The sequence below is a fragment of the Mustela nivalis genome (genome assembly GCF_964662115.1).
Source record: "Mustela nivalis genome assembly, chromosome: 17".
Lineage (NCBI taxonomy): Eukaryota > Metazoa > Chordata > Mammalia > Carnivora > Mustelidae > Mustela > Mustela nivalis.
The window spans coordinates 41013128-41027267 of record NC_139036.1 but is presented as its reverse complement, the minus strand read 5'-3'; the positions used below and the strand labels follow the sequence as shown (position 1 = coordinate 41027267).

The window sequence follows — 14140 nt, the reverse complement described above, 5'->3', positions numbered from 1 at the left end:
AGTGTCTAAATAAGGAAAGTGATAATCTGATGCTTTACCTTTCAGTTGTTTGGTCTGGGTTCAATTTTTAAATGAACATGAGCAAGCTTGTTCACTTCGAGGGAACTGAAAAACTCAATATCCTTGCTTTTGAGGAACAAGTGTAAGCTTTCTGAATGTTTACATGAACAGAAGATTTGAGATAGCCACAGCAATCTAACTATTCAAGAGACAACGAGAAAGAATTGGATCTTTTTTCATCTCCCTGAAAGGCAAATCAAGAACCAATGGGTTGCAGTTATAGGAAGTTAGATTTTATCAGTGAGAAAGGATTTTCTATCATTTAGGAAAAAATACATTGGGGCGCCCGGGTGGCTCAGTGAGTTAAAGCCTCTGCCTTCAGCTCAGACCAAGAACTCAGGGTCCTGAGATCCAGCCCTGCATCAGGCTCTCTGCTCAGCGGGGAACCTGCTTCCCCCTCTTTCTCTGCTTACCTCTCTGCTGACTTGTGATCTCTCTCTCTGTCAAATAAATAAAATCTTCAAAAAAAATGCATAGAAAAAAAATGAAGAATTAAAACAAAAGCTGGACTTCATTTGTCTGGAATGTTGTAAAGGGGAAATCATGTATTAAGGGTCAGACTAGATGACCTCCAAGGTCTTTTCAACTATGAGGTTTTATTCATTTAGACACCAGGCACCGAATATCCTATCCTAGGATATTGTTTTTAAAGTTGCCACTTACCATATATGTAAGGGAGAACACAGAACAAAGAGGGATGAAAAACATATGTTGTGCTCATACACAAAAAAGAAAATGGTGTATTTCTCTATTTTGTGAAAATGATTTTTTTTTCTAATCTTTTAGTATCTACAAGAACTGTTTAATGCTTCCCAATAAATCTAATAAATTGAAGCAGAAGTTCAAAAATTAACAGCCACAATAGTTTATTTACAATTGAACTCTTTATAAGATATTTACAAGACAACCAATTTTACACATCAGAAATGGTATCAAAAGTATGAATTACAACACAGACAACAATATGAAATGGGCATAAAACAAAGCTGAAGTGGACAGACAAGCAATTTCTCTTTTTAATTTATTAACACTAGCTTAAACTTTGTTAAAGAAAGAAACAAAGAACTATGTTTTAGGAGAATTGCAGGGCCTTTGCTGAAGATTGAATTTCACAGTGTTGTATCCCATGTAGGGAAAAAATAAGACTAATTTTCCCCCCACACTCTAACACACTGTAATTTCACTCTTGGAATTTTGCTAATCTACTCTCCAACCTCCTCAACAAACCTCAACATATCCAAATCAAAGGAGAACTGATCTAGAAGAGGGGACAATAAAATGAACGGTCCTAGGTAGAGGGATAACCAAGGAAATAGAATCCACTTAAGTCTGGCCAGATAGCACCTCATGGATTCCTCTTAGTTTAGCTCAAGTTCAGAATCTGGGGAGTCCCCTGGGCAGGGCACAAAGGTTAAATTTGCGAACCCATATCCAAATTAGGAATCCGACAAATGCTAAAAATCAAGAAGAAAGAGAGGAATCAGGAACAATGTAAAGAGACACTGATTGGTCTTTTTTTCTTCTTGGGCACATTATAAAGGAACATAATACAGGTCAGAGTAGGAAAGCCAAACAGCTTGCCATATTAAAATGATGGAGAACAAAGAAAATCTGGCCCAGTTTTTCTAGAAATCTCCTTCCTCCCCTTAAGGTGTGAGATGAGAGCCCCTAGTGGAGTAAGTCCTATTTCTCTCTACACTCTTACTGCAGTGAAGTTCACAGCAGGTTCCCTTGTGGAGAGCCCACTCTCCTAAGCAGATGGAGTTACAAATGAAAACCCATAGCCACACACACACACACAAAAGGAGAAATAAAAGCAGCAAGATCATCCAAGAATACTACATGTGCTGCCGGAATAATTCCTTTAAAAGTCAAACCCAGGGAGCACAGATCAACATGTCACAAAAATCTTTAGCAGTGGGAGGCCCCTGAGGAACTTTTCTTTTCTTCCCACAATGGTATCCCCATTCTCTCATGCTCCATTGATGGGCCGGCCACACACCCTACATACCTTGGCTTCTCCTCTAAAAGTGCTAATAATCTGGGGGACATATTCTCTTCAAGGATAAAAGCCCCTACCTTCTAGGAGATTAGACCCCTACTTGTTTTCACACAATAGTCATGAAGACTAAAGAAAGGCAATTCCTATATATTTAAGACCAGAGGTCTTGGCTCTATTTTCCTTCCAGATAGTTACAGGGATCTTACACTGAGACCAAAGTGGCCTGAAGTGCTGTCCTGAAATTTTTTAACAAAATGGGAAAGGGGGACCAAGATGATATACATACAAATCTATTTTTACAAAGTGAATGGAGAAGCTCATTAGGTACATCTGTTTGTTTCAAGATGTAGACATTTGCCAGCCAAAGGAAGCACATATTTCCACATTCACCCCCCCACCCTCCCTAAATCTCTATCCCACCACCAAGAGCTCAGCTAAAAGAATAAAGCCCAACTAAGGAATACTTGAGAAGTGATGTGACACAAGGACATCTATACAGGTTCTGGCATGCCATCCTCAAATGTCAACTGCTTTTGTTTAGAGTCATAACTTGCCCTGAACTAACCATCCCCATTCTCTTTTCCAAGGATTTTATTTCTTGAGGAATGGGGGAAGAAATTCAGTTGCCCATTAACTAAGAAAATAATCACAGCCCAAATCCCTTCCCACATGGCTTTATCACAGAATAGTTTTAAGAGAATAACTGTCTTTTCGGACATTTATCTGCCAACTTTTCAATCTCTCTTCTACCCTGTGAAGATGACTTGCTTCATCACTTCACTTTTTATTCCTCATCCGGTCCTTAAGCTCATGGTGAGTTTTTGTTTGTTTGTTTTGTTTTAGGGTAAACACCACTATACTCAGACTCTAAGGTAGGGTATACCAGGGCGAGAAGAGTGCCATGCAGGCACAGCTCTAAAGGCAGGGGTTGCTTCATCTTCCACAAGTCTAATGAAGAGAGCCCTTTTACCCCTCTAACGTAGGCAAATGTATAGAAGCAGACCCCTGAGGCTTCCGAATCTGCCATCCTATAGATTTAGCTTGAGAGCTCATTTCCCCAAAAAGGGAAAAGAAATCCCAATCACCGTCCATAATTCACAATTAGCCCAATGAAAGAGTTTTTGTGAAATCAGAGCGATGAAAACAAAACAAGATCAAGGGAATATGGAAGGGCATTATCAGCGAATGATAACATACATGAGGACATAGGTCACATATACAGGTCTCTGCCATTCTCTGGGAACGGCATGCTACAACTATCTGAAGACAGAAGGTTCTTGCCAGCCCAGCTATTTCCTACACGTCCGGTGAGGTGTTTGCTTCTTCTGGATCTCCAACCTGCATCGGCTACGCTCATCCAACCAGGGCAGCTCAAAATTCCTGGCAAAGAAAGGGTAAGGAAATCAACTTGGAAGACAAGAAGGGATTCTGTGTGGACAAAAGATTAACTCTAAAAAGATACTCTGCCCCTCACCACTCCTAACCTTGACTGTCAAGTTCCAAATTTAGAATGTCTTTCCTGTCTCAAAGCCAGAGAAACAGTGTGCTATTAAAGTGACTAAATAATCTCTTTCTAACTCAAAAAGTAATCCTTCTAATTATTTTATCACTGCAAGAGTTAGTTGCCCAGATAGACTCTTCTGACAAAAAGTCATGGCTATTCCTGAGCCACCTGTTCCACCTAATATCTAGGCTTTTTCATAAAAGCCTTTCTAAAAAGGAGATAAAGTGCAGGCTACCTGAGAAGGGAGGAGGGGGTGGAAACTTTTATACTTACTGTGGAGTTAATTTGGGTAATGGTCGTCCAAATGCTACAACAGGCAAGAAGGGGGTAATCATCAAACTTTCAACTATGGAAGAAAGCCAAATGGGACCTTGTTAGTGACACAGAGGGGAAATGTCTGGCAACTACACCTGCTCCAAAATGCTGTTCATTCATTCAGAGCAAGTTTGTACCATAGAGCCTCGCACCCTTTTCCTTCTTTGAAAGACCTACTCTTTTAGATAGACAAAACTTACCATCATCTGGCTCAGGGAAAAATGAGGTAACCTCAGGCTCAGATTCCTGAATTCCTTTCTTTTTATACATTCTGAGCTGCAGTCGTTGTAAAATTCTTTGTTCCCTGATCCTCTGAATATCCCATCTGGGAAAAACAAACCAGACAAAACAAACAAACAAACCCAGTATTACTGAAAACCTGCTCTATAAAAGCAACTAACACAATCCAGACATTAGGGAGACCTGTGCTGACTCTTTTCTTTCTTTTTTAAAGATTTTATTTATTTGACAGAGAGAGCACAAATAGGCAGAGAGGAAGAGGCAGAAGGAAAAGCAGGCTCCCCACGGAGCAGGGAGTCTGAACTGGGACTTGATTCCAGGACTCGGATCAGGACCCAAGCTGAAGGCAGATGCTTAACTGACTGAGCCACCCAAGAGCCCCTGTGCTTACTCTTCTTAATGGGGTAGGGAGAGTGGAGGTAGTAAAGTGAACTGGCTGCCAGGTCAGGAAAGAGCTGTTTAGGTCCAGCAGTCCAAATCATGCATTGATGTTCCACAGAGAGTGGAACTAAGGAAGGGCATACACAAAGAAAAAGAAGCCAAACATCTTTACTTAAGAAGCCAAACATCTTTACAACTACCATTTCAAACGAAGATACTCAACCAATTGCGATGGCAGTAATTTAAGTGTGTTAAGGGCTCCAGGACTTTTCAGAGCATGGATGAGAGAAGTTAGGGTCCAAGGGCTCAGCTGTTCCAGGATGAGTATCTCGTCTCACCTTTTCCTTCTCTTCTCATCCAGCTCCAGTTTTGCATGCCGCTTCGAAAACACACTGTCATCCAGGTTCTGTGTAAAGAACAGCAGCTGATAAACAATTTATCATCATGTGACACATGTGTATACGAACTCATTTCCAGCTTCCAGGAATGTCAGATCTTTTCCCTGCAGGTCCACCTGAGTCTGTAAGTTCTATGGATGTCATGGGAACCTCTTGGTAACGGAATCAACAAAACACATACTCTTCTCCCCACACCCACCCTTGCAGATGGTCCAAACTTAAAAATTATTTCTTTAACTTTCCAAGGTGAAAATCATGTCAAACTGAAACAACCCCAGAGGCTTGAGGTAGGGAGGCAATCCTTCCTACCTCCATGCCTTGCAAGAGTCTGAGTTTTAAGAGTCAAATGAGTCTGAAAGACATAATTTTGTTGCTGAGTGGCACATTCTAACTTTTCTACTTAGCATGAAATTTCACTTTGTTTTGAACAATGCCTAGCTATTTCTTTTTGAATAAATCATTTAGCCACTCTGCAACTCAGTTTTCTATATAAACAAGAGTTGGGCTAGATAATTGCTCAAGTTCCGTTCTGGCTTTAGAGTTATTTAACCCATCCATCCTGTCACTATAACACATTCAAGTTAAACCTCCATTTCTATTCTGTCTCTCACTTCCCTCTGCTGACAGGTCTTGGGTACCTACCTCCAAAAGGTCTGAAGGATTTGGGTCCCTTAGAGGCTCTACTGAGTGGTCCCTCCAAGAAGGAACTGGAAAAAAAAAAAGAAAGAAAAAGAAAGGGAGGAGGGGTGGAACCACCCTTAAATCCAAAGTCACACAACCCTCCTACTATTCACTAGGACAAGAGGCCTCTTCCCAGATAGGACAAAGTTACCAAGTGATAGGAATCCATTCTATGGCCTCACCTGAAGCCACATTCAGTGTCCTCGCTATGGTATAAAAGAACCTAAAATGCCATTGCAGTCTGCCACACACAGGAGCACAAAAAACCCTAAGCCAATACCTGACAATTCATATAATGGATGCTATTGCAGTTCCTGAAAAACAACTGAAATTTGTAGTCATTTTGAAGTCTATAGTGTAATCATACACCAAAGAATCTCACTCTCCCACATCCAGCTGATGGGAAACACAGCTCCCAACCATCCACCATCCCACCGACCCCCACCCCAGGCCCAGCCAGCACAATTCCTATTCTACTCACCAGCCAAGACTGAAGTTTCTCCTGCAACACTTGATGGCATCAGACACCCTAAATAATGCAGGAAAGAAGAATCATCTCAGTGTAAAAAGAAAAAAAGCCCACACCCAAAATGGAGGAAAGGATCATCACTGAAGTTCTCACTAGGAAGCCATTTTGGTTTTTTTGAGTTGCTCTTTTGAGAATTTCTCTCTGGGGGAGGGGAAGAGGGAACAACAGACAAAAGAAAAGAAAATAAGCCCACCACTTTTTTTTTTACACTGAGACGACTTCTTTTCTTCATTATTTAGGGTGGTTTCCCTGCAACAGTTGATGGCCAAGGATATCAAACCTTAAACTCAGAACATGGCAGGTGAGTAAAAGTTGACCCTATTTTTCAAATAAAAGATCAGTGTTCTCAAAACTTACATATGTAGTCTTCTTAAACAGCTCCCTCCTCCCTCCAAACAAACTACCTTGCTGGTCCAGCCTGAACAACATGCACAAAGACTTTGGCTTCCTTAGAACAAGCCATTGAGCTTCCTCTTGAGATAGGGGCAGCAAGAATAAGGATTCACACGTTTATTCACAACTCAGGCTCCTCAAAGGGCTGGGATTCCCCCCAATCAGACTCCTTCTGTACTGCTATCCCCACAATCTCAGAAGTGTTTGGATTTTCTGTACTAGGGCAGAGAGGGTTTTCAAAACAGCCAGTCAAACAGAACAGCTCTGGACCAAGCCATTTCCCAATCCCGGATGGGAAGTTGCTTCACAGTTTCTCTTAAGTTGTTACACAGCATTGCCATGGCAGCAAGAAAGTTAACCGTTAAGGATGAACCTGTTCAACTGACTGAACCAACAAAAAACCTGAACCTAGATCAGGATCCTGGTCTAGCTCATGTATTCAAGTGTGAGGCCTAATGAATTTTAGATAGTTAAGAAGAGTAATCTATCTTCCCCCACTTAATTTTGTCATCAGAACAGCCAAACAAAGCCTGGAGAATGCTCTTGTCTTATTGGAATGGATTCCCATCCCCATCCCTGCTAGGGCAAGACACAGTGGTAGAAACCTGGGGCGGTGGCTCTATTCAAGAAGACTTCCCCCACCATCACCCCGGAGCGCCCGCAGTGACTGTCACAGACTAACATTACACAATTGAAGGCACATTGCAGTTACTGGTTGATGTAGGAGATAGGGGAGCATTTCTGTGTGGAAGCCATAAAGAAAAAAAAAAGGGAATGAAGACCAAGGTCCCGTACCCGACACCCTCCCCAAGCAGCTCAGATATCCCAAGATAGTCCTTATTGTTTGAAAAATAGTTTGTAGACCATTTTATTTAAATATATGAACAACCAATGGGCTACTGCAATCCAAGTAAACTCTTCACATTTAGAACCTTTGTGAAGTATAGTAAGATAAAGTAAGACTGTTGGTCTTTGGCAGATTCCTCCTGCCCCCCAGACCGGGACATAGAGATACAGATAAATGTTTATAAAGTTAAAGAGCGGAGGCCCAGGTGAAATTCCCCACCCCAAGCTGGCTCCCCAACCCAAAAATTACCATTGGCCCCTGAGAACACCCAAAGACCACCCTCCCAGGTTTCACACAATATCAATTGCAGGAACAGTCGTGCATGGCAAAGTATAAGTTCTATGCATTTCACAGCACAGAAAACCCTTCTTTCAGAGGGCATGCAAGTTGCCGGAGATTACACCCCCAAGTCTGGTGCTCTTGTGATGAGCAACTTACTGGCAAACACATCTCCCAGTGTTGTAAGCAGGCAAATACATTGAGCACATTTTGCTGTAATTCCATCTATTTGCAATGCCTGCACAGTGTCTGTCTCTGGCTGTTAACTTACTCATTCTTGACAGAACTCTGCTTTATTGATTGCACTTTTTTAAAAATGCCAAAGGCATTTTCACACTTGTTAGCTTGACCGCCACCACTAGGGTATAAGAGCAAGTGTTCTCTATGCCTTACTTGCTACAGTCTCCTCCTTCTTTGGAGAGGATTCCCGTAATGGTAACGGTGATGGGGGAGGCTGGTGCCAACGACACAAATACATTTCTGTGGTGGAAAGGTACGGCAAATCTTCTATCTCACTTGAGAAGGCTTTCTCCTTGGGATGGGTGCTGGGTCCCTTCTGGGGAGTGGAGAGTCTTGGCGGGGTGTCCACTGAAGACCGGGGCTTTTCTGGAGTTTCTTGGCTCCTCAATTCACGTTTACAAACAGTTTCAGATAAGGAACCACAGGGTTCCTCTTTAATGGGAGAGTGCTTAGGAGTTTTTGTTTTGACTTTTGAAAATTCAGGAGCCAGCTTTTTAACAGGAATCTTTCTTTCTGTACTTCCAAATGGGGATTTCCTATTAGATAGGGAAGAAAACATTATAAAATGTATTAACTCTTGATAAAATCTTATTTGATTACATTTGGGGGCAAGAGAACAAACAAGTTCAGGTATCTAAATATCTAAACATCTGGTTCAGTTGGCAGTCACAAGCAGGAACAGCCTCATGCTTACCAGTATATGTAACAGGCCCTCAGTTAAGTGTTTGTTGAACAAGTGAGTTTCCATGCTTAAGAACCTCTAATAGTATCTTATTGCCTACTAAATCTAAGAAGGTTCCTATTTTATTCAAGACCCTTTAGCTAACATTAGGTGCCACTACTCTGTGGCCTATTTCATTCCTATCAACCAGAGACCAGTCTCTTATTTTTCCCCCAAATTCTATACCATGTTAGTTATAATCTCTATTTGTTTTTTCTTGCTATCTTTTGGCTTTTTCCCACCAATCTCCTTCCCTCCACCACTATTCCTAGAATGCCACCTCCTTTTCTTTTTACCAACCTAAATTCTATACTTCTTTTTCAAGATCCATCTCCTCCTTAAAGTTTCACTATTCTACCTCAGAATGAATAATCTTTAATGTCTCTGAATCTTACAAAACTCAGTTTATATCACCGTTGCCTACTTTCCTATTTTATTGCAACTGAATTCCGAGTTTACACCACCTTCACAACTAGTCTGACTTATGTCTTTGGGTCCAAGGACAGTCAGATCTTACTTCTTTATCCACTACTACCTAACATGATGAAGGAATTTAACACTTCCTAATTTGAAGTGAACTGCTATAGTTTTAAGAAACTCAGCCATCACATTTGTTGCCCATTCTCTTTATGATGTACTCTACATTCTGTAATTACTACTGTGACCGAAATGTTCCTAACAGATTTTTATAGCCTACAAGAATGTTTCAAGATAGTTTTTCAGAAATGGAAGACCTCATAATTCAGGATACGGTGGTATTAAAACTAATTCATAAATCCTAATCCCCTTCTCTTAGTTACTGGAAACACATGTCCTCATCATGTCCAGACAGTGTAACAAAGTGATCAGCACACCTTTTGTGTCCCTTTCCACTCCGCCCACAAGAGAAAGGCTTGGGAGGCAGAGTCTGGGATGTCTCGGAAAGCTCCGGCTGGCACTCCAGTTTAATTTTCTCGGATAGCTCCGTTTCCTCTCTCTCTTCAGTTTCATAGCCCTGAAACAGCTTGTGCCTTTCTTTCTCGTTATCCTTCTTTACCAGCTGCATCCGCCTTTCCATACGTTCAATCCGAGCAAGGAGCTAAAAGAAAGAGTGCCAAAATGCAGACTTAAAACACAAAAAAATTATACCCAGGTACTTAGCCCCATTTAGGCATCAGTATGGTCTTCGGCCTCTTTCCCTAGACCATAGTAATTCAACTTATTTTTAACAGGCATTAATCTCAATAGTTTTTCCTTAAACACGATACAGAAGACGAGGTACTCTGCTTAATTTTAGGGCTAACCTAACTGAGGAGGGGCATGGGGGAATTTGTAGTTCATTCTTTTGAAAGAAGATCCTCTTCTCTGGGAGGGGCCACAACATGCCTTTCAAATGGCATGGTCTCTCTACTGCTAATCATGTGGCTCCAAGTCAGTTTGGGAGTTTTCCAGAATTAACCTTATGTTCTTTTAGGAGGCCCTAGGTTTCTCCAAATCCTATCCTTTCTACTTTCACTCCAAAATGCTATACACAAGGGCAAAGTCCAAACAGTATATTGAGAAGGAATGAAAAGCTCACAGTCATAGTGCCATGAGGGATTGCAGTGTTATTTGAAAGGGGTGTACAGGGCATTTAAACAATGAACACTCAATCTGGAAGAATTATAACCAGTTCCCATAGTCCCACTGATCATGAAATATGCGTATTTCTTTGCATTTGAGAAAAAAATCTACCTATTTATCTAAATATTAATTAAGCCAAATCTTTTAACTTTAATTAAAGGAGAACTACATAATCAAACTGAAAATGGACGTCTTTAGCATTGAAAACTTCACATTTAGAACGTTCTGAGAAAAGGTGCCAACTATGCTATTTAAAACACTACTGTGAGAACTTTATTTGGGTAGACAGCAATATTAATGTTCTCTTCATTATATCTACTTAGCTGCAGTGATTTCAGTAGAGGCCAAACAACAACTGGAATAAGAGAAACAAGCTTAAGCAATGCTAAGACTGCAATACACAACAGAAACAGTGAATGCCAAGTTCAGACTGATACTCTATCCTTAACTCACCCCACTTTTCCTGCCTGGGGAAGTCTGCAAAGGGGTCACTACCTCAGGAACTCAGCAGAAACCTCCACAATTAGCAGAGAGCCCCCCTGTCAGCCATACTGTCATTTCATTTCATCTTCTGTTTTCATTCACAGCCTTAACATTACTTAACCATGGTCTGTGGGTGACATTTCCTTGATTTCTTCCCCTTCACTGGTCCTTCTCTCTCTCCCCCCTTCCCATGTAAGGATATGATGTGTTGTAATTACAGTACCATCACACCCCTACACTGCAGTACAGTAGCTGAGCAGTGCCACCTCCATGTTGAGTAACTTCCACAAATCAAGACCATGAGATATTTTGATGAGACCTGCCCCAGCTCCCATTCCACCTTGCAGAATGCATTCTCCAATAAAAGAGCCCGATGGCTGATGCGATTCATTTGCAAAGCAAAGAAAATAAATAGCCCTCTGCTCCCCTGCTTAGCCCTTGTGCGCAGGCACACAACGCCAAAAAGAGAGAGAGAAAAGGGGAGAGGAAGGGAGGGAGAGAGAGAGAGAGAGACTGCTGCAGCCTGAACACAACAATTGTAGAAACCATGTTTATTTTTAGGCAGCTGTGAGGTATGCTAGCACAGTAATACCCACCGCCACCCCCCCCACATACACACAGCTTTCTTGGTACCTGAAAGGTTATGTTTTAACGCATAAGGTGCTCTTGACTACTGCTGCAGTGAAAACAAGCCTATATAGCCATGCTCCTCAGAACTACAAAGAAATAATAAATTACTGCCCTACTATCTTAAGATTCTAAAACAGGGATTTTGGAGGGAGGGGGTCTACTTAGTACATTTAATAAACTCACTTTCCCCTGATGCCTTAAAATCTACCAGCCCTTCAACACCATGCTTATACAAGGGAGCTAGCTAGTCAGTGGGTCATGTTTTATAACTCAGATTCTTATTCAAAACTGTCTGAAATCAAAGGCGGTGGTTCTCTTCATATCATTTAAGAAAACTAAAACAGAATTCCACTGTGGATCACCTCTACCTCTCTGGCAGTTAAAAGGCCTACTGCCCTCCTATCTAAAGATGCTACAGCAGTGCAACAGCTGCTCTGTCCCTCTCTAAAAATGCATTTCTAACGCAAAAGCTCTTTCATTTAACCCCTTCCATAAAGCCACCACATATGCATCCCACCTTTACATATTTAACCCTTCACAAATCAGGTCTTTTCCCACTCTCCACGTCTTTCCCACAAGTCTGGGACTGTCATTTTAAATTAACCCTTTGGCACCTGAAACCTCCCCTCCCCCTCCCATTGGGAGGTTGCCCTTTAACCCTTCCCTCCAATCAGACGTGTCTGTGAGCCTGGTTCCCAAGGACCCGACACTTAAGATACTCCTTTGCTGGTGGCCAACCCCCTTACCCCTAACCAAGGGATACCTTAACCTCCTACAGCCCCTTCCCCCGAGCATGCGCACAACTCGCTCGTCGTCCCGAACGTAAATTAACCCCTCCCGTACCGTGTCTCTCTCTGACTTCAGCTCCTCGATCTCCTTTTCCTTGGCCTGCAGCTGCTGCTGCTGCTGTTCGATGAGGTCCAATTGCAGCAGAAGAATCTGTTTGAGGCAGGCGGCCTGACTGGAGGCTCCCGAGCCGCCGCCACCCCCGAGAGGGCTCTTCCTCATACTCTTCCATCTGCCCTCGCTGGCCGCCAGGGTCCCGGCGGTGGCGGTGGGCGCGAGGGGTGGCGGCCCCGGCAGAGGTAGTGGTGGGGGTCCCGCCGGGTCCGAGGCGGTGGCAGCTGGGGGAGCCGCCCCACCCTTGTCCCCAGCCCAGGGCGTAGGCTCTTTGGCCGCCGCCACGAGAGAGCCCGTCTGAATGGGCAGCACCGCCTGATACTTAGGTCGGGGACTGCAGCCGGCTCCCGCGGCCGCTGGCTCCCCCCCAATGCCGGCTTGTTTGGTGGCCGGGGGCGGACAGGGCAAGGGCACCGAGCCGCCCCAGCTCTCTTCCTGCTGCCCGGGGGCCGCCCCGGCCGGGAGTAACAAGCCCCGGCCCTTGCCGCCGCAGCCGGCCGGGGAGGGCGCGGGGCTCCCGCCCTGGGAAGAGGCCAGCGGGGGCCCCGGCTCCTTGAGCTTACGGTGCCGGGGGAGGAAGTGGGCTTCGGCCGCCCCGGGCTCGTCCTCGGGCCCGCCCAGCGCCGCAGCCCGCTCGTAGTCCAGTCGCTGCTCAGGGTTGCCGCCGGCAGGGGCCGCGGCCGCCTTGAACACTGCGGATCTCATGGTCATAGTGGTCCGGAGCAGCGCCGGGGACCGAGACGGAGGAGGGGGTGGGGAAGGGGCGAGGTGTGGGGGGTCGAGGACGGAGGAGGGGGAGGGGAGTTTGGCGGGCTCGCCTCAGCAGCGCGGCAGCAGGCCTTGGCTAGCGCGGCTCCTCCGGGGCCCGGGCGCCATCCCGCCGGCGTGCGGAGAAGTGGAGGCCGCGGCTGAGGCCCGCCGCCGGCCCATGGGGGCCTCGCCGCCGCCTCTGCTGCCGCCGCCGCCGCCTTCGCCTCAGAGGCAGGAGCTCGCACCCAGCCGCCCCCGAGCTCATCCCCGGAGCTCGCTTCGGCCCCCCCTGGCCCGGCCGGGCCCGCCTCGTCTCCCCACCCCACACCCCCCCTTCCCCGCCCCGGCCCCCCGCCCCGGAGCTCGCCTCAGCCGCCCCGAGCCTCCATTTTCCCCCCGCTCCTCCTCAGGAGGGGTGGGAGGGATGGGTCCGCCCAAAGCCCTCCTACTCCGGGAGGGGGTCTGTCGCCTCCCCTGGGGGTCTCCGCGGCTCGGGGTCCCCCTCCCCCACAGTCACCCCCAGCGCCTCAGCGTTTCCCTTTAAAAAAACGGAGCCGCTCGCAGCCGCCACCGCCGCAGCCGCCGCTGACCGGAGGGCGCATGCGCCGGGCGGGGAGCGGGCGGGAGCGAACCGGGAGCGGAGAGGAGGGAGGCGGGCCGCGCTATTGTGAAAGGGGCCGCCGGCGCCTCGAGGGGGGCGGGAGGGGGCCTCGGGGGCCCTGGAGGCTGGGGGCCGGCGAGGGGAGGCCAGGGATGAGGGGCGAGGACCGAGAAGCCCGCGGAGGAGCGCGGCGAAGGTGGGCTGCCGAGGGAGGGGCGACCGGGGGAGGGTCAGGAGGAGGGAAGAAAGGGCGAGGGCGGCGACGGGCAGATGGAGAAAGCGGAGGCTCGCCGGGAAAAAGGAGAGCGAGAGAATGGAGCGTAGAAGAGGGCAGGGGGCTTCAGGAGGCAGACGCGCCCTTCGGGGCAGTGGACCGAGCGAGCGCTCCACGTACCCGGCCTCCGCTGGCCGGTCCCTTCCCCCGGCACCTTGGCGGCCTGCCCGGCCCTCGCCGGAGGGGCCCCTCGGCCCCCGCAGCCCCGCAAGCCTCCTGGACCAGAGTCAGGATTCGGGCTCCTGTCTGAGCCTGTGGGTGTTTCCTGGGGGTAGAATTCTAACCCCTCCACCCCCTCCACTCCCCACCA

General features: G+C 46.3%; 1 protein-coding gene across 2 annotated transcripts; it reads right to left on the bottom strand.

Annotated features, from left to right (window-relative positions):
• Positions 1-909: 909 nt before the first annotated feature.
• MSL1 (MSL complex subunit 1) lies at positions 910-14140 on the bottom strand. Of its 2 annotated transcripts, XM_082704931.1 has the most exons (9): positions 12149-14140; positions 9445-9668; positions 8023-8405; positions 6063-6110; positions 5543-5607; positions 4841-4908; positions 4082-4206; positions 3840-3912; positions 910-3442 (listed from the first exon to the last, which is right to left on the bottom strand). In XM_082704931.1, exons 1-9 carry the CDS (start codon positions 12914-12916, stop codon positions 3352-3354), a joined length of 1845 nt encoding a protein of 614 aa, XP_082561057.1. In that variant the 5' UTR covers positions 12917-14140; the 3' UTR covers positions 910-3351. The 2 variants fall into 2 exon arrangements, with proteins under 2 accessions (XP_082561057.1, XP_082561058.1); XM_082704932.1 differs by lacking the exon at positions 6063-6110 and having other exon boundaries at positions 12149-14138.

Bases quoted from the DNA above. Each gene is read 5' to 3' on its own strand.
- MSL1 (XM_082704931.1), bottom strand. From the start codon at position 12,916: ATGACCATGAGATCCGCAGTGTTCAAGGCGGCCGCGGCCCCTGCCGGC. The intron at 5,608-6,062 runs GTGAGTAGAATA...TTTTTTTTCCAG, and splicing joins AGAAACTTCAGTCTTGGCTG to TTCCTTCTTGGAGGGACCAC. The intron at 4,909-5,542 runs GTAGGTACCCAA...TTCTTTACACAG, and splicing joins ATCCTTCAGACCTTTTGGAG to AACCTGGATGACAGTGTGTT.